This window comes from Excalfactoria chinensis, chromosome 3, assembly GCF_039878825.1.
Source record: "Excalfactoria chinensis isolate bCotChi1 chromosome 3, bCotChi1.hap2, whole genome shotgun sequence".
Classification (NCBI taxonomy): Eukaryota; Metazoa; Chordata; class Aves; order Galliformes; family Phasianidae; genus Excalfactoria; species Excalfactoria chinensis.
In genome coordinates, this window is record NC_092827.1 from 55,455,637 (window position 1) to 55,476,155 (window position 20,519).

The following is a 20,519-nucleotide window of genomic DNA, read 5'->3' on the forward strand; positions in this document are numbered from 1 at the left end:
GTAGAACAGTCCCTCCTACTACAGTCTTTGTGTTCTTGTTCTCTCTTCTGCTTGAATGTATCTCTGCAGACCATGACATATGTGATTAGGATGCTGTAACTGGCATTAATATTCAAGATTCTTTCTCTGTTGTTAGTTTTAATGAACAACAATGAAGGATGATAGATTTCTTATGAGACTAGTCATTTTTTTTGAAGTGTACATCTCTAAGGTGACTAATATCCCAAGACAAACTGAAGCTTTGATTTCAGCCATTACCAGCAACTAAACAAACTGCTCGACTACACGCCCTCTCATACATGTCCCTTTCTTTTCTCTTGCATTTTCATTGATAAATGACTCCACTATGAAAAGAGTACATTTCTGTTCTAGTTTACTAACATCTTGTCCAGACTGTACACAGATGCCAAAGGCCTATTCAAGTTCTTAGAACATTCTGTAGGTTGATAAGCCCTTTTGTGGTATGCCATCAACTCTTGGAAAGGCTGGCTGTATGACTTCAGTACTTCAAGAAAATACTACGTAAGTGCTGCATTTCATCTGCAAATTTGCCTGCTGCAGGGAGCCCACTTTGCAGAGGGGTTGGACTCAATGATCATTATAGGTCTCTTCCAGCCCCTACAGTTCTGTTATTCTGTGATTCTGAGTCGTCTTACAGATAATTGACAGATTTTTTATAGGTAAGTGACTTTTCTTAATCGACAAATGTTTGATCTTGGTAAAAGTTGAATTGATACCAGTTTGCTGATGTCATCAGGGCTTAGAAAGATCCAGAACCACATACCAAGATGAAGACCTCAGCAAAGCGTGCGTAGCATCATGTGAACCAGAAGTTGGACGCAGGATAGAAGAATTCCTTACAAGGCTGGAAAATAACAGGGTGTAAAATTACATGCAAAAGACAAGACGATTGGTTTAAATGTCTTTTGGTTTCATGGAGATAGAAGCAGGCTTTGGGCAGGCAGTAGAGAAGTGAGAGATCAACTTGTGATTATATTTGAAAAAATGAAACAGAAGCTTTAAAAAGCGGTACTGGTATGTAACCGTGGGGACAGTCAGAGAACATACTGACCTGTTTAACAGTAAATGGCAATGAAACAGCCAGCTGCTTGTCTTTGCTCTGAGTGTCAGTGACAGAAACATGCTGAAACATACAGAATGGCTTGTCTTTAATTTGATGGCCTTTACTGCCATTGTATTCACAGAATGATCTTAAGTTTTGTTGTTATTGTTTCTGTACAAACATACAATATGGCAATCAGATCCTACCTAAAACATGTTAGTAATAATCCATTATACAAATTTTAGCTGAAATTTTCAGTTGATGCAAATCCCCAAACGTTTCCCCCATCAGTGGAGTAATGTTTAATGTTCTTCACCAGCAGGCAGACACTTGAGCAAGAGCAAGTACTCTTGCTGTAGTGTTTGCGTCTGTGTCCTCATATGAAGTTTAAACCAATAATGACTGTAGGTAGTCAGTAAGTAGTACAGAAGCTTCAAAACTGTTAAAGATGCCATGATCAGATATGGTCATTCAAGACATACATTTATGTTTTTCTAATAGAGAAGAAATTTCACAGTCTTTGACAAGACTAAAGACTTTCCCTGATGAGTGTCCTGATTTGATGCCATCATTACATCGTTCTGGTTGGAGGAGAACCCAGGTCATCTAGTCCAGACCCTTGTTCAGCTCATATTTGACGCTGAGCCAGGTTTCCTGAGGTGTTGTTAAGCTGGATGCTGACTAACAGGTTGAAAACCTCCATTCTTTAATAGGTTCATGCTCTTCTACAATTACACATCCACCTCCTTCTGTTGTGTTGTAGAACTGCTCGTGTTATCTGTTACAAGTATCAGTGTCAATAATCCTGTTTCCTGGTCAGGTGATCACGTGACATGTGTGTTCATGATCTGTCGTCTATCCTGATGGTGTATTTTTTGATTCATTTATGTGCATGAATGACACATCCAAGCTTCCCGGTAGTTCTTGCAATATCTAGCTAGTGTTTGTGCTAATGAGGGTTTTAAGAGGAGCCGCACCACAGAGATACTGTAAATAATGCTCAGGCACCCCAGCTGGATTTGACTTTTTTTTTTGGTCTTGGTAGTCTTCTCTCTAGATATAGAGACCAGTTTAGTTTAGTTCAGTAGCTAATTCATTTGCACAAAGTAAATTAAAGCTGGGAGTTTAAAGGTAGGAAAGCTGATTTTCCTTCTCTTCATCTGCAAGTAACAATGAGGTGTGGGAAGATCTAATTCAAAAATCTTTTAGGCAATGATGAAAAGAGACAACGAGTCTGGTTTTATCTGCTACAGAAAGCATTTCATTTGTTGAGTATGTTAAATTCACATTTAGAGTTCATTGATTTAGTTAAAACAGTTCAAAATTCAGCTTTGATCAATTTTCACGTATTCCAGTTTCCATCCAAATTCAGCCTGTCACCAGTCGTGCTAGTATTCATTAGAAATAAAATAAATGCATGGTTTTATTCACCATTTTCTAGACTAATAAAAAACAAGGAATATAGCAAAACTGTGCTCTGATTTCTTTAGAGGGAAGTGTTTGCCATTCTGTCACTTGGTTTTGGCCTTTACAAGTCTGGAATACTACAGTCCTTTTTTCTGTCTGTGATTGACCAGGAGGCTGCACCAAGTATGGTTGGTTTTTTTTTGTAAAGCCTAAATGGCAGCATTGCCTCATGCCTTATTTCTCTGCAGTGCTCTTCAGCAGGGAATCTATCCAGGGAATGGGAAGTTGTGTGGAATGTAGCAGTCTGCTTCCCAAGTACTTCTTGCCACAAAGAAATTACCTTTTGTTTTTGTTTTGTCCAGATACGGCAGCTTTTCCTGTAGTTTTTTTTTTTTTCTTTTCAGAATAATTTAAACTGCTGGTTTGAATTACAAAGGAATAAATGGCCTTAGGTTTGACTAAACTTAGCTGAATTTTTGCTCCTTCTGTGCTATTATGCAGACACCAACAGATACACTGTTCCAGCTTTGTTCTAAAATGGCCACCAATAGGGAATTTCTTAGTCTCGAGTCTCTCACCTCTCTCTGATCTGAGTAAATGTGTAGGAAATGTAGGAAAATCTCTAATAATAGAGCTTTGGGAAAGAATATTGTTAAGAATGAAGAAATTAAGAGTATAGAAGCACATTTTTTACTTTCTGAGGACTGAATCAGTTTGTTTGTTTGTTTGTTTTTAAATATAGCAACACTTGGTCCCTGATTTATGACTTTCTGTTGTGCTTTTAAAAATCTCTATCTTGATAGATGTTTTACAGTATACAGTTAATTTATATTTCCAGATTTTGTATATTATATTTCCAGGTCATGTACACTGAAACTATTAACTAGGCTGGTTTATGACAGTTCCACATAGTTTCCTCTTCTTGTGCAACATTTAGAATCATGTATAGAAGGCAGAGATTAGAAAGTAGGTCATCTCTTTGATCCATTAGCAGATTCCAGTTTTTCTAAAGGAAGAGGGTGGTAACGGTAGGTTGTTATCAAAGATCCCCATCTGCAGCTGACCATCCTTACATCTGCGAGGAAAATAAATACAAATTGGCCACGTTCTGTGAGTTGAGGACAAAGCTACAATGAAGCATGTGAGATCCTTTCTGATTCTTGCTATGATTTCTTGAGATGTGGTTTAGAGTCAGAAGCCCCTTTTACTCTCTCTCCATCTAAAGTCTGGAAACATGGGAAATACGAACTCTTATAACACCCCACAAAATAAGAATGAGGAGAATGTCAGTAGAGAGACCTTTCTGTGCTGTAATAACACCATGATACACAAACTGATTGTTGTTTAAAAAAACCCAACAAACTAAAGACACAATATGGAAATCATTATGTGATGGTTTACCTTTTAGCATACGTGATTGAAAAAACATGGCTAAAATATGTGGCTTTCCTTTCTGCTGTAGCTTTTTTGTTCTTGCTTTTCAAATGGACTGCGTAGCAATGTGCTCACCTTATCTTTGCTTGAATACAAGTGCTATAACTATAGAGATGAAACACCTGGTTTATAGTTTTATATTAGTAACAATCATACTGTGTTATTATACTGTATCATATTTTGCTTTTAAATTAAATAGATGTTTTATCCATACTTGGATCAAAGCCACCTTTGTAAAAGAAATCCTTTCCTACAGCAACAGAATGAGCTTTCACTTTATTTGACACGTGTGTGCAGGTTAACAGTTGGATGTCAAGTCTTTTATAAATCAAGGCAGTATTTAATTTACATTTCCCTCCAAAAGATTAGCTAATATAATTTTATATGAAAGCAAACTCAGGTATTTTATTGTGGAGTTAATGTATATCGTCTGGGTTATCGTTTTGTTTCAGCGTTCTCCTCTCAAAAGACAGTTGCTTTCCAACATTTATTAGATTTGCTATTTTTGTTGCAGATTTTATTGCAGTTTTTTTCAATGGGCTCATTAACTCATATTAACCCACTTAAATGCTGTTGGTTTTCTAACTTGGATGTCTTGGAAGCAGATATAAACAATACCTTCACTGAGGTAAATAAAATTTCATGGGCCTCATAAAAACAGTTACAGTGCTGTAACTGTTACTACACTAAGTACTTTGCTCCTTGAAATGTAATGCTAATTTTGATCCCCTTGTGGATGCACATGCTCCCTACACGAAGAGAACAATTTCTCATGCAACTGGTTCCTGTACAACTGGTAAAGTATTGCTTTTGCAAAGTTGGGATCACATCTAGTAACTAAGTATGGTTAACAAACAGAACAATTAACAAATCTAATTCCTGTAATACATACAGCCATATCACAGTTTTATCTGTTGTCAAAACATTTGCAAAGTAAATAGAAGACATTGCTTGAGCTATGATGGAGGGGACCTTTGAAGTCAAAAGGCTAAGCACCCAACCAGTTTGTAATGCACTGAGATGTTATCTGTTTTGACAGCCTTCATGGTTAAGTAGACTGAGTCTTGCAGTACCAAACTATGTTTATAATTAGAAGTGGAGAATTCAAAGAGTCTGGTCTTGGCTGCAGGATAATGCAGAGCTTTGGACATGGCCAGAGCTCACCATGCCTCCTCCCTTAAGGGGAACAGGAAGAAAAAGGTAAATGGATTGAGTCAAGTGAAACTTGAAGACATCTCTGATATGTGTGTTGCTTTTGGTTTCAGAAATACCTTAAGAAATGTGAAATACGAGTTCTGCAGCAAGATCAAGAAGTTTTCCCCTGGGCAAAGTATTTTAAAAGCAGGATGATATACTGAATATTCTCAGAGAGCTATACTAGAAGAGTGTGTGTCTCTGTCCAGTTCACATGTTCTGTGAAACAGAAGGATATGACAGAAGGAAGCAGTCCTGATTTCTGGTTTCTGTTTCTTGCTTCAGCTGATGTTAAAAGTTTTTTAGCAGTTATATTTCCCATGTGGAATGTGAACTGAGGGCTAGGACCCCAGCATAAGCCACAAAAACATCTGTGGACTCTGTCTTACACTGGCACACTTCAGCAGATAGGATGGACTTTCTAGGATCTGGCATGGTCACTAATGAATGCCTTTTTGAATTAGGAATTGTAATTTAAGTTCATTTTGGGTTCAAATGGGTGTAGAAGAAGCACCTCTTAGGACATAATGTACTTTTGGTGTTGCATAAAAATTGATATCAACAGCAATGGAATTTGTCTGGAAGTTAGCATTGCCAGGCAGTTGAGGGGAGGGATAGTCCCACTCTGTTGTGTGCTGTTCAGCATGGATGACGGTTTGGGGCACAACAATGTGCAAAGGACATAGAACTATCAGAGAGTGTAAAGGAGGGTTATGAAGACACTGAAGGGTCTGGAGTGCAAGGTGTATGAGGAACTGCTGAGTTCCCTTGGTTTGTTCAGCACAGAGCAGAGGAGACTTGAGGGGAGGCCTCGAGGTGGCCTGCAACTCTTCAGGGAAGGAGCAGATTGGCAGCACTGAGCTCTGCCCTCTGGTGACAGCAACAGGATCCAAGGGAATGGAACAGAGCTGTGTCAGGGCAGGGTCAAGTTGGGTGCCCAGGGCTGTGGACACAGCCCCAAGCTGATGGACTTTAAGGAGCATTTGGGCAATGCTCTCAGACATAGGGTTTGGAATTTGGGTGGTCTTGTGTGGAGCTGAGGATTGGACATGATGAAAGTATGAAAGTGCTTAGTCCATGCCACCAATATATATGAACGTTAGCTGTGTAACCAGCAATTTTATGTTATGAGGAGGGGGCAGGATTTTGGAATGTGCTTATCTAGTGGCTATCTTGGGAATATTGTATTCTGTAAGTCAAAATTATGGGTACCTTGCACAAAGTCTGACAGTGATGTCAGATGTTTTTACTTGGGCAGATGTCCTTATACTTTGGGGTAATGCTTTAAGTCTGATTGTGACTTAATTTCTGACAGCTTTACACACTGGCACGTGTGTAAAGGAACTGATTTAAGTGGGTATTTTGCATGAGATAACACTCCTGTGTAAATGCTGTCACTGTTGGGACGGTGTGGCCAATTGTTGTCCCAGTGGTGACAAGAGTCTCCACTGCATGTGTCCCTGCAACAGCTTTTTCATCGGGTTTGGTGAATGCTTATTACCCAGCTGGCTGCGCTCCCACGTCACCGCTCTGGTGCATGCATGATGAATTTTTATTGACTAGTTAAAATCATCTCTGCCACATGCAGGAATTGCCCCATCCAGTGTTGAACTTGTACAAACACTTGAGTAGTGCCTGCTGGCCCATCAGTTCCTGCATGAGCACAGAGCTGGGGCCGCCTGGGCTGTTCCAGCGCTGCTGCAGCTCCCTGGCTCCCCAGCCTTGTCACGTCATCCCTCATCTGTCAGACAGGCTGGACTGGGACTCCCTCGATCTCCTGACCTCTGGTGGGGCCAGTGTGGGCTCTGCTCATTATCTCCGCTTGCAGAATCTCTCTGGGGAGTTCCCGGGACTGCCCAGGGAGTTCTTTGGGTGACTCAGCATGGAGTGTGTGCAGCACAGCCCGTATCCCCAGCTGCACTGCGATTACAGCTGCAGTTCAGAGGGTGCCACACCTATTTGCTGCATGGAGTCATGGGTCATAGTGTGCTGAGAGGTTTGGTGGAAGATACGTGACACTTGTGCATTTCCTGATGGGATCTGCCCAGCTGACCATTTGGCTGCATCCCTCCCATAGGCACAGGTGAATGCCTTTCTGTCTGTGCTAGGCTCCCATATCTACAGGCTGGTGCTCTGCAAAGTGCTGCTTTGTGCCTCTTCCACCACGAGGAATCCAAAACGCAGTCACTGTCCAAGCAGAGGTTTCTTTTCTGTAGTAATCAGCTGCTTCCTCTGCTAGCACAAGAGATGTCATTTGGGCTTCTTGTTTCTCAGAGGAGGATAAGGGACAGCTTATTGCTAAAATTGCGGCATTTACTGAGAAAGAAATGTATATCAACTTGTTATCTGTATGTGTACAATGACAGGGTGGACAGCAACTGAACTGGATAAATTTGAAACCTAGTGTCATGTCAAGTAATTGACGTAAAGCAGCTAACTAAAATGTGCAGGGAATTGGACTTTTAGACTTTTCTCCCTTATTTTCCTTCTGAAAGTGAAATAAAAAGTAACGAGCAAAATAGAAGCAGTAAACAGTAATGTCTGAAAGATTAGTCTGCAACTGGCAAATGTTGATTAGTTAGAAAGTTGCGGGAGGAGGGTGTTTGCCTTCACCAGCGTGCAAGGCAAGATAGGGTTCCATGCCATCTGCTTTTTAGGACCTCCCTCCAGCGCCAGTCTGAAGAAGGTGAGGTGGCACTGGATGGGTTGGCTGTGCTGGTTGTGCCAGCACTCTGTCCTGCATGGATACTGTGTGCTACACTCAGTTTGCAGCCACTCAAACTCATGACAAGTAGAACAAGTAAAAGAAAAAATACAAAAGGTTTCTTCAGTGCTAATGTTGCTCAAAATCACTACTTGAGCAGGCGCTCCAAAACTGTTTTATTTTTGAACTTGGTGACTCTTGTTGGTTGGCTCAAGGATTAGCTTGTTTATCCATTAGAAAGCTTTGAAAGATACAGCAAGGCAGAAAAGGTCTTAATTATGATTAGTATGATCAGTGTAAGAGGAAAAGTGAATTTATACAGCAGTTGTATGGCTTTGTTTGGAGGGCTAGAAATTGCCCATGCTACTTCTCTAAGAAAGCCAGGAGTGCTTTCCTTGTGTGCAGTGAAATAACTCTGACTGTAATGTAAGTGGGAGTGCAGGAGCACACAAAAAAGCGTGATCCAATGTCAGAGGGCTGCCTGGAGATCAGGGCTCCAAGTTCACTTCCTGCTGCCTGCTGGCTTGCTGCATGACCCTGAGCAGCTCCGTGCCTCACTTTCACCAATGGGCTGTAAGGAAACAAATCCTTAATTTTCTTCAAGATTTATTCTCGTGATAGACAAGGTGAGTGGGGAAGTACCGTTATTCAGAGCTGAAATGCCACACACCTTGTGAACACTCAACTTCCCTCATAATATTTAATTTAAATATAGTTAGTTTATGTCAGGGTTTTTCCCATGTTCTCATTAGAGATGTAAGATAATGAATGCTTCCTTTTTTTCCCATGAAGTGCAGTTCTTTATAACATATATTGTCTCGCTTGAAATGTTTTGTAAAGAATAGTCTTGCTTATGAGGACAATACAGCATGTTAGATAACCTTTCATTTAACCACGTGCTTCATAATTAATGTACAAAATTAAAGACTCTCTTTCTTTCTTTTTCTTTTTTTTTTCCCAAGTGGAACATGAGTATCAGCATCCTTTACTGCAGTTGGAACTGTTTTTCACAGTGACTGACTTAGTTTGTGTGTTGCTCATAGTCTGGATGAGTGAACAGGTGGCATGATGTTTCCTTCCCTAAGGAGAAGGAGAATGGTTTCACTGAGACAGTATCGCTCAATAGCCCACCTTGCTGGACTGGCATGAGGCATCATTGGTTATTGCTTTTGCAGTGCTCAGAAGGCAGAGGGATTGAAATCTTTTATTTCCTGCAGACATGCTAGGAGAGTGCTGGGGCTTCTACGTCTCAGAAGACTGTAATGCCTTTTCCATTTATGTTCCCAGCTCTGAAACCATGTTGCTGAGATGTATCAGTTATTGCCTTTTCTAGGTTCAGCAATTACCTTACTCATTAAAAAAGGAAAAATATGAAAAGCAGCCACTGTCATGCTTTAAAGATTCTATATATTTTTTTTTTCATATTTTGTCTGTCAAAATTGCTTCCCTCTAGTGGCTTTCAAACAGCATTTCTAAACATGAAAAAGTTGGTACAGTGCTGAAGTTTATGAACTTTTAAGCAAGACATTTCCTTGGGAAACTTCTGTACTTAATAAAATGTAATTTCTTTTGGGAGTAGCTAACCCATAAAGTTCTAGGGACTTTCCAGCCATCAGAAACCTTATCCTAAAGCTCAGTTTAGCACAGACAGCTGCAGAACAAGTCTTAGCGTCTCAGCTAGCAATCCCAAACATTGTCTAGAGAGCTGCCATTCCTGCTAGTTGAGTGCAAGGCCACTGCTGCAGAGACTGTACCCATCATGCTGAAATGTGTAAAACTAGCATTTAAGCCAAAATAATGATAGAGACTTCTGAGCGGTATAATCCTAATAAGATTAAGCTTTAGCAAAGAGAAACATAAAAGATACAACCTAATAGAACCATAATCTATTCTGAATAAACTGTATTAGACATGTTTGCTGAATTGATTACATAAGTTTAATAAAATTATACTGTCTTATAAGCAGGATACAATAAGTAGTAATGGCAGCTTTTCTATACACAGTGCAGGAGAGTAAGGAACAAAATGGGGATTATTAGAAAATGAGTTTAGTCAAAACAATTTAAAATCAAAAGGATAAAAATAGAACAGTAATTTCTTCAATGCTCCTACAATGAATTTACTTCTTTGAGTGTATTAGTTAAAATCATAATCAGATATCCAAGCATCAATAACTCAAAAGCATCCAGAAAAATGCCTGTAGTTTTTAGAGGAAGAAGGAAGACATGAATTTAGAAAGGAATGTCACAGCTAAAAGTAATGCAGAAGATCTGAGAAAATTTAACTCTATCTGAGCATTTAGTCGGATTTTTGTGAACACTACTTTATGTGTTTGTCCATTTCATCTCTTCACCTGATAGCGGTAACGGATTCCACACTGTTAGCACTTCTGAGCAGATGGCGTATAGTCTCTCATGCTGAGATCATGCTGGAAATGTCATCTATGCAACAGTTTTCTCAATTGTCGTCCACGAGCAACTTCTGTTGTTGTTGGGAGCTCTGTAAAAAGTATATATATCTGTACATTTGCCTTTAAAAGTTAAAGCTGTGCCATACAGTTCTGAGACCATATTTCAGCTTGGTTTATTGTAGTAAGGAATTAAAAATGTCATTATAGAAATAGAAACGGTGTTAAGGAGACCACTTGTAAAACTGCATCAGCACAACCATATTACCTTTGCAAGAACTGTGCTCCATGTATTTGAAAACTATTGCAAGGAAGCCAAGGATCACATTAAGACAGAACGATCTGAGACATAACCTCTCCAGTAAGCGTTACACAGTAAGGGCTTTTTCTCTGGGTAGGTGGAGAGAGAAAGGAAGTGGTGCATGCAGTATGCCTGTATTATATTTCAGTTTTGTTTTTATTTCAGCGCTGGCAGTTGTGAATTCTAATAGATGCTGAAAGGCAGTGCTATAAAAATTAGGTTTTAGGGGACCACATCGGTTTTGGTTTTCTAATTTCTTACTTAAGTTGCTGTAGTTTGCAGAAAAAGCTGGTTTTCTGTCTGTACAGATAAAAATACACAATGTGTTCCAACAGGTGGAATTTTACAGTGGTCCCTATAACTTAGCTGTGTCCGCTGTTCCACATTAGTTATTTAAGTACTTGGGCTTAAATGGTGCAGTACCTATATAAACTGGACCCAAGAGTTAAATAGGTTTCTTTTCTATGCATAATGATTGCAATTCTTTCGTGTACATATAAAATCTCATTGGTTTAAAACCCTGTCTTTGAACAGTCCTGGTGGGCTTCAGAGGAAAACACTACAGGGGGGTTATGTGGAAAGGATGTTTAAAGCAGTTCCTGAGCACATATCACACGGTAAGGGGTTGGGAGTGTTTTATAAGCTCCGGTTCACCCCATATGATTAAATCATGACAATGAAGTTACATTTCCGAGTAAGGACTAGACTTCTTCTGTGACATCCTGGTGACAGGAACCCACCCCCAACTGAAGGCTGTAAAGGGAGACATGAGTCATTGTTTTGGATGAGGGCAATGCTAGATATTTATAATGTTGTCCATCAGTGTAAAATATGTGCACTTAGCAAATTTCTAATGGCTCCTCTGATAGGAGTAAATATAGAGTTTTACTGGTTGAGTTAAAGTTCTAATTTATGTAAATAAAAGAGAAAGGAGAAAAACGTATTTCAAGATTCCTAACCATGAAGCAAGTCAGAATAAAGTAGATGGCATTTGCTGTTAGTGTTCTGTTGTCTGACTCTGTTTTCCTTCCCTTGTCCATTCCTTTTGGTCTGTATGTTGTGCATTTGGTTTCTCAGGCTGGCTTTTGATGGGCAGAGGCTACATTCCCTGTCTGTGGGCCTTGACACTGCAGAAATTTGCTCTGACAAACAAAACCAACACAACCATGGTGCTGGCATCAGTGTAGAAGGTTGCTCCCCAAATGATAGGAGGGCTGACTGCCCCAGCCTTCATCAAGCAGTGAACTCCTGGAGTGATGCTGTTCTCCTGTCTCTGGACTCTAAAATGCAAGTTTTTTTCCCTATTCCTTGCAAAAAAATAATGATTGTGCATGACGCCTAATGCTCTTCCAAGGTGTTGCACATCAATTTAACTAGTTGCGAATTTAGTAAATAGACATCTTACACTGACCTGTATTTTAATAACTCAAATGCTGTTGCTTCTTTTATGTCTGTACTTAATTTTGTTCGTTTCTTTCATCTGTTTGCAAACACAGTGATTTTCTTTTACTGATCTAAAGTCAGTGGCTTCTCTGACCCAAAGATTTAGCTCTTGACTATGTACTATTCATCATCTGCTTACTATCAATACTAACAAAGGTATAGAAAGGGGAAGAGGAGCGCCAAGACTAAAAGCAGCAGGACTGTGCACAGCAGTGGTTTGGTGGCAGAGAAGAGTATCTATAGCTTCACGCAGTCGAAAGTAGTAACAGGTGTAACAAATAGCTGCAGCCTGTGGCTTTGTCCCGCAAACAGTATGTTTTCTACCAAAGGTACCCTGTTGCTATTGATTTGCCTGGACTTGCTCAGTGTATCACAACTTCAGATCACTGAGCTGCTTTCATAGGATGCAGGAATATCTACATGTTCTAGTGTACCATCTGATACTCTACAGTCCTAACCAAGTGTGGTCCTAAAACAGGGTCCTGTCAGCTGTGCTTACAGAGGACATAGGGTTAAAATTTGACTTCAGTTACTTCAGTTTCTTGAAACAAAGTCATCCTGATTGCTGAATCATAATACATTTGCAAGTCAAGCAATAATGTCCAGAGGCTGGAGGACGGAAAGCAAAAGTAGCACAAGGTGACAAGGAGATGCTTTGAGGCTATAAATTATAGTCATGTTGTTCAAAAAGGAAGTTAGACCATGTTTTATATATGCAAAACTGGAGAGAATTACAACATCCAGCAATGTGGTTCTGGGTACTGGTAGAGCTAAAGGTTGTCTTGTCAGGCTCTGTTTGATGCCACTGTGGGCTGAACTTCCCACCTGTCCTAGTGCTGTCTCTATCCCCAGGGAGGTGCCCATTGCCTGGGGCTGGAGCTGCCTCCTGTTGTCCCTGCAGCACCTGGCCCTGAGGTGTCAGCCTGTAATGAGTCACTTTTCTTATAAATGAGTTTTATCTGCAAACTCTTGAGGTCTTTCTTAATTACACTTTTATCTTACCAGTGGAAGCTAATGTGGTAAGAGAGGTACTGGTCTCTAGTATATGCATGAACACACACATGCCCATGTGCACTTTATGCACAAACATGGGCATTTTTTCCTTACTTTTTTTGCTTCTTGCTGGGTTGGGTTTTTTTTTGAGTGTTACTCACAGGATTTATTCTGGCTGTTTCACAGCCTACTCAGATGCTTTTTTTCACAGAGGGGTACACAAAGAATTTTCTAAGTGCTAGTGATCTTTAAAATGATATGTTGGAGGACAGTGAATTCTTCATTGTCAAAAGCAGATAGAGCAAAAAATACCCATGAATGGTCTGTAATTCCACAGCCTTTTCCAGTTCTCCTACCATGAGGTCTAAGGAACGCTTCTGGTTGCAAGAATTAGCGTGAAAGAGGATCAGTCCATGGGCAATGAAATCCTAGATTCAGTGAATGTAATAGTTGTTTTCTGCCTTGTTAAGAGTGGTGACAGAATCTCCATTGACCTTGGTTGTGCAGATTGTATCTGCGCTGTGGAGTTCAACAGCATGGGGAGAAAAAAGTCTGCATGGCCTGAAGAAAGGTTTATGAGGAAATATATTTTCTGACATTCATAGGCTGCCTCCAACAAGTCGGGGGAGTATGGGGAGGTTGTTGTCTGCTATCTTGTGGTGAACATCTTGTGGAAAAACTGTCTTACTGAATTAAACCTTTGTTTTCTTCAAGGAGACAGACATGTATGATTAGTTTGCTTGCTTCTAACTGTTCATAAGGTGCAATAAAATCAATCTTTTCTGATACATAATCTGAACAGATTTCACTGTTTGAGAAGGTTTTTTTGGTTGCTTGGTTTCATCTTTCATTCCTAGCTGTTTTCTCCTGCAATATCTTAGCATTTTTTTTCTACTTAGGGTTTTGTATTACTATAATAACAGTAGATGGTCATTTTCGCTACTTGCCATTGTGTATCAAAACTTAAAGGTACTGTAGTATCAAGTGTGTTAGCATTTGCCCCATCAGATTTCAGTGGGGAAAAAAAAATGGAATAGGGAGGAAATTAGTATTTTGTACATTTTTCAATGATTTGCTTGTTTTACCATCCTCTGTTTACAAGTTTCTGCCTCTATCACTGTTACATGGTGTAAGGAAGGCGTGGCTGCTTCCCGTCAAATCTGTATTTGTCATTTTCTAATGACTGTTTTCCTTCAACCTGTAGCTGGAGGTAAAAATTGGAATATATTTCCTCCCAAGTGCTGTTATTGCTTACATTTCCAAGAAAAAAAAAAAGTCGCTTGTTTGCTTAGTGTTTGGAACTGTTCCATGTATAGATTCACCACCTGCAGATTTTCAAAAGAAGGCCCTTGTTTTGAAAATATGATCCTAAATCTGAGGTAACGTCAGGGTAATTTGGAGAATATTGCTTGGAGAGAGTTTCTTCTCCTTTGCTCTGAACTTTTCACATCTGTTTTGTAGCATTCAGACTGAGGTGCGTGGACTTCAACAATATGTTTTGTACCATAAAGCACCGATAGCTGCATGCTACGCTTTCCTTACGGCAGACCCACAAAGGATGTAAATTGTTACTGAATCTGGCTGTTCAGTTTATGCTCCTGAGGCTCATACAGCTCTGGCCATCCTCAGTCTAATCCTCAATGTTCATATTGTCAGACAAATTTTCTCGTACATTCTAGAAGGGGAGAAAAAAAGTGTTGCAGTGCTTGTACATAAGCAATTTGTGCAGATAGGTGGGGAATGTTCCTCCCTGAACACTACAGGCTCTGGATGTACAGTTCTCAATAAATATGTAGTTTTCTCTTTCCTATATGGATTTTTTTTGCAGTCTTTTTGTAGAATGGTTTATTTTGTAACTGCTTTCTGAAGTGTTTGGGTACCGTCTTTCCCTTTAGGAATTTTCAGTTATGCTCTATGATATCATTATATTTTCCCTTGAAACAGTGTGTTTGTAACAGGATAATGGGGAGAGGAGCTGTTCGGTTTATGATTGATTAGTGGATGTACGATTTCAATTCCCTCGGAAAGTGGGTGTGTGGTTGTTTGAGTCTGTGTTACTTTGGAGAGAGACCATTTCGGGGAATCATAGTTAGAGCTGCAAACAATCTATTAGTCACTCATCCAAGCCCTGCCAGCGTAATACTGTTCCCTGCAGTACATTATTGAATGTTTTGTCCAATATCAGTTTGAATGACTCAAGCAATGAGGCTTCCACCACTTCCTCTGAGAAACTATTTCATGGTCTGGTAGAACTCCCTGTTAGGAATTATTTCCTGGTACTCAGCCTAAAGTGCTTACACCCAGATTGATTTCATTATTGTTAGGTATACTTTTTTTCCATTCCCATCCCAAATCTTTTTCCTTCTTTGTCTTTCATGCTCTTTAGCGAGTGGTAGATGGTATGATCTCTACTTTTATTCAAACAAATACATAATTAGTGCTTCTATTCCTTCTCTCCAAATAGGCCATCTGTCTGGTAGGAAACAGGGCTGAATATAGGAAGATTTTCTTTTTCTACTAAGTGCTTCTTTCAAGTAACTAATATGAAAAAGTGCATAAGTGCATTATGTAGCTCAAGGAGCCTCAACTTTTATTTACAGTGTTTTTTCAGGAATTATGTAGAAGTTGGTAACTTTTCCAAACAGTCATTTGAAGTAGTACCTTTTCCTAGCTGAATATTCAGGTCCAGCATTAGTAGTCTGTCACGTTCCATGGCTGCAGGGAATGTTTTGTAATGTTGCTGGTCTATGCTCTGTGCTATTTATCAGGCAAATTATATGGAGCTACAGCGGGGAGAAGGGAGGGCAATGGCAGCAGAATTACAAGCAGCTCCTTTATTATGCTGATGACAGGATATTTAGGGGCTATTTGAATGTCTGTCGTTCACAGCTTTACAGCCAGAATTTACAAGTGTTTGGGTTATATGAGGATCGTTGAGGAAGGGAATGTACTTTAATCCATCCAACCATTACACTTCTGTGGATTTCTTTCTAGTAGCCAACATCTGTTTGGTATTTCCTTCCTTCCTCTCTCCTTCTTTCCTCCCCTGTTCCAAATTAGTGTCCTCTGTCCTGAGGTGTTTTCTTACAGTACTTACTGTAGTCTAAATTCTGCAAAGATACCTGCACTTAATAAATTTTATTTTCCAGGCTTGTTTTGAAAAACACTTTAGTATGTATTTTAAGCATACTTGTATGTTTTTTGATGAATCACATTGCAGTTTGGGAACCAAGCCCATGTTTTGAATCTTTTTAACCTGCGATTGCCCAGCGTATGGGGGTTTGTGACCTGGGCTCCAAGCTCAGGGAGCAAAGAATCTTTGTGCGCTTTTTCTGACCTGTACTAAAAAAGATGAGCAAGTTGGTCTGTCCTCAGGCAGGAGCATTCCTAAGCAAACTTCTTACCATTTTACTAAGTTAATTGGGGAAGAAAAGCATAGCGATCAAGCTAAGACAAAATTAAGTTTGTACCAAGTTCATGAGTTCAAGTGATTACATTTAATGACTTAACACCATATTGCACACAAATGCGTAAACACTCAAAAAGGAGAAGGATGGGTAAATGGCTGCCATCATGTCTGCCATCTTGAAAAAGAGCTTGAATAACTCCTGCAACTTGTTTCTTCTGTCACTTGTTAGCTGAAGGATTTGCTAGCGCCTGTGATGGGGGCTAAGTCTCTCAGGAGGCCTTTTCCATTTGGGGCGGGGAGGGTCCCAATATGGTCCTGGTGTGGGAGAAAGAATCACTCTTCTATTTGTTTTCACAGGGAATGATTCTCACATGTTCCATCTCTGATATGAACGCCATGACTCTGAGGTCTCGTTTTATGGAGTAATGTAGTGGTTATGGTTGTAGTTCAGTTGCCAGGCAGGTGGCACGTGTCTTGAGTTACAAGTGGGAATGACACCACTGAAACAGTCCTTGCATTTGCACAGGTTTCCCCAGAAACAGAATCAAGGAATCCTGGGGCTTGGAAGGGACCTCTGGAGATTATTTAGTCCATCTCTTCTGCTACAGCATGAGACTAAAGTTTACTAAAGCAGGTTAGACAGGAAAGTGTCCAGGCAGGTTTTGAATGTCTGCAGAGTAGACTCCATGACCTTCCTGGGCAGCTTGTTCCTGTTCTCTGTTACCCTCAAAGTAAAGAATTTTTTTCTCACATTGAGCTGAAACTTCCCCTATTCCAGGTTTTGCCCATTGCCCCTTGTTTTGTCGTTGGGCATTACTGAAAAGAGCCTGGCCCCGTCCACTTGACACCTGACTTTTAGTTATTTAGAAGTGTGGATAACATCCCCTCTCAGTCTTCACTTATGCAAGCTGAACAGTCCTAGGTATCTGTCATGGTTTTGCCTTTCCTCGTAACAGAGATGCTCCAGGCCTCTAGTCATCTTTGTAGCCCTCCATTAAACTCTCTCCAGTACTTCCCTCCTTTTCTTGAACTGGGGAGCCCAGAACTGGACATATGAAAAGTAAGGTATATGTAGAGCAACGACAGGGTCTTCTGGCTGAGGTAATGGACTTTAAACTCAACACCTGCAAATCAAATTTATTTTTATTTTGCTGTCTAATTAGTGTGTTTTCCCCTCATTGTCATCCTCCTCATAGCATTTAGTTCAGTGCTCTCAGGACATGAATCTTTTGGACAAACAGAAAACTACCTTAAGTGAATACAGTACCTACCCAGATCACTTCCAGTCTGGAATCTCAAGCCGGTTTTATGTTTTTTGTGAACAAATTCTACTCATCCTGAATCACTACTCCCCACCTCGGTTTTGAGGCAATATTCCTCACTTGCATTTGCATTGCTCCTTCTCTCTGCTGAAGTCTGGTGTTTCCACTGCTCAAGAATGGGTTCTTTTTTTCTTGCAGGTTATCCAGGCTGTCTTCTTTGGGATCTGCGTATTGACTGACCTTTCTAGTCTTCTCACTAAAGGAAATGACAGTCAAGAGCAAGAAAGACAGCTGAAAAAACTCATTTCCCTCCGTGACTGGATGATGGCTGTTCTGGCTTTCCCCATTGGTGTGGTAAGTGTAGTGTTCATCTGCATGCATCTTCACGGTCTAGATGGTTGCTGATTTTCTCCTAGCTGGAACGCTTTTGCACCTCTTCATGTGAGACTATGGACAAGGAGAAATGTGATAAAGATGATTATATAACTCTGTATGTGTCACTGCTATAAGGCATCACCAATATTTTTTCCAAAATTAAATTTCTTCATTAAAAAAATATACTTTAAAGTAGATACTAGACAATAGAAGTTGTTTCAGACGTGAATTTTACCAACAGGATCTTAAGCGTGAGCCTGGGCTTTTTCTGCCCTGTGTGCAATAGTAGTAAGGAACGTGCTGACATGTTTTATTCCGTAACTACCTGACTGGAGCTCAGTCTGTGTGCTGTTCTGTTGTGGAGATGCAGAGAAGCTAAAATCCAGGTTGATCCTTGTTAAAACTAGGGGGTTTCAGAGTTTATAGAAGAAATTGGATAGGAAAAAAATTAAACCAGTAATGTAAGAAAAAAAAAAAAAAAAAAAAAACAAAAAAACCACAGGGGGTACAGAATAATACGTTTTTTACTGTCTTTTTCAAAAGAAAAAATTACTCTTTGGATCTCTTTCTGTTCCACTGGGGCATTGCACATCACTTTCAGTAGCAAAAGGTGCTCAGTGTCAGGAGGTATCTCTACCACTCCCTCAAAACAACTGAAAATCCAGAATTTCGTGTGTTTTTATGTCAAAGTGTGACTCTCACAGATTATTTCTAAGTTCGGGCTACCTTAATATATTGCTTTTATTGTTGTTTGGGATGAAACTCAATTTCTGATTTTTAATTTCAGTGTTCAGTAGTTTGAAATACATTCTGTATTTATTTTCTATGTAGGACTACTAGAAAACTGTATGAAGTCTCAAAAGTTGTGCTGTTTCACAAAAGCTGGCCAGTCATTGTCATTTAAGAGCACTTAGCCTGGTATATTGATATATCGTTTATAATTTGATGTATTCAGAGATGCTTTATTAAAATGTGATTTCACTATTTAAGTAGGATTAAAAAATGTATGTGGAAATACAGAATGCTTTTGCAAAATTAGGAAATGCAAATCATGTCTGAAACACTTCATAAAACTTACGTGGTCACCTCCACTTATTGCATTTGCTGGCCCTCCTCTTGGGAGATGCCGCATTCTGTGCTGGGTAACAATCTCAGTTCTTCAGCCATAGATTCACAGAATGTCTTGAGTTGGAACTCTTTACAAGTATCTGGGATTGCCTGGACCCAAGTGCAACACCTTGCACTTGGCCTTGTTGAATCTCATTAGGTTCCCACAGGCTCACTCTTCAAGCCTATCTAGGTCTCTCTGGATGGTATCCCTTCCTTCTGTTGTATCAGTCACACCACTCAGCTTGATGTTGTCACCATGCTTGCTGAGGGCACACTCAATCCCCCTGTCAGTGTCTTTGATAAAGATGTTGAAGATCACATAGCTTCCAGAAGGATCTGCTCTATGATTTTTCCAGGCACAGAGGTGAGGCTTACCAGCCTGTAGTTCCCTGGATTCTCCTTTCTCGAAAATGTTTCCCTTTTTCCAGTCACCTGGGACTTCACCTGACAGCCAGAACTTTTCAAATATGATGGACTGGCTTGGCAACTACATCAGCCCACTTCTTCAGGACCCTGGGATGTGTGTTGTCCAGCCCCATAGACTTGCACAAATTCAGTCTCACAAGGCAGTCTCTGACTTGCTCTGCTTTTATGGGGAGGGAGGGGGGATTTTACTCACCCAACCCCTGCCTAGAGCTTCAGAGACATGAGCGTAGTAAAGGAATCAATGTTAACTAATACATTTTTTTGAAAGAATCAAGCTTGCAAATACATGCTGATGTGTACAGATATATGAATGTTACATTCGTGTTATAAGGGAATTTGGGAATCACAAAGTAGTTGTGACTGTGATTGGCATCAGCTGCTTTTCCTACTACATCAGTGCTAGAAGTGAAGAATGAAAGCAACATTACATTGTCTTTATTTAAAGATTTTAACTGTCTTTTTCAATATGCAAGTGTAAGCCCTTACATGCATCAAAATGTACTCTTCAGGGATCCTTTCCCGCATGTTTTAAATCCCAAGTGATACTGGTGTACTGCTTTACCCTTATGCTGTTTCCAACCTTGAAACTTTTCAAAATCTTTGAGAATTTCAGCTTCGTTCTTTCTTGCTTACTTTCTTCTGAAAGTAATCTTCAGCTGTGTGTCATGTTTCTTTTCTGTACTATTTCTCTTGCCGTGGGTAAACAGAATCCCAGCTAGTCATCCTCTGCTCCAGACTTAGAATTGCAACTTTTATACGCTTCTCAAGAGACATTTTGAATACCTGGATCTAGCTTATTTCCCAGTGGTTTCAAACTGAAACAACTTCTTAGACCAAAGAAATCCAGAAAATAGCAAGGAATTGCTGTGCTCATTGAAGGGATGTTTTCTGTTCCTAAAGGAGACCTTGCAGTGGAGGGGGTGAACAGTTATTAACCACGTATTCCCTGAATTTATTTTTTTATGAAGAAATCCCATAAGGGTTGTTTTTA

General features: G+C 39.9%; 1 protein-coding gene across 1 annotated transcript in view; it reads left to right on the forward strand.

The window, feature by feature from the left end:
- The window catches only part of AIG1 (androgen induced 1), a 118,459-nt gene that overhangs the window by 18,901 nt on the left and 79,039 nt on the right, over positions 1–20,519 (forward strand). Inside the window, exon 2 of the mRNA XM_072333520.1 lies at positions 17,816–17,971. Within this exon, the coding sequence (XP_072189621.1) occupies positions 17,816–17,971 (156 nt within the window). The remainder of the gene's footprint in view (positions 1–17,815; positions 17,972–20,519) is intronic.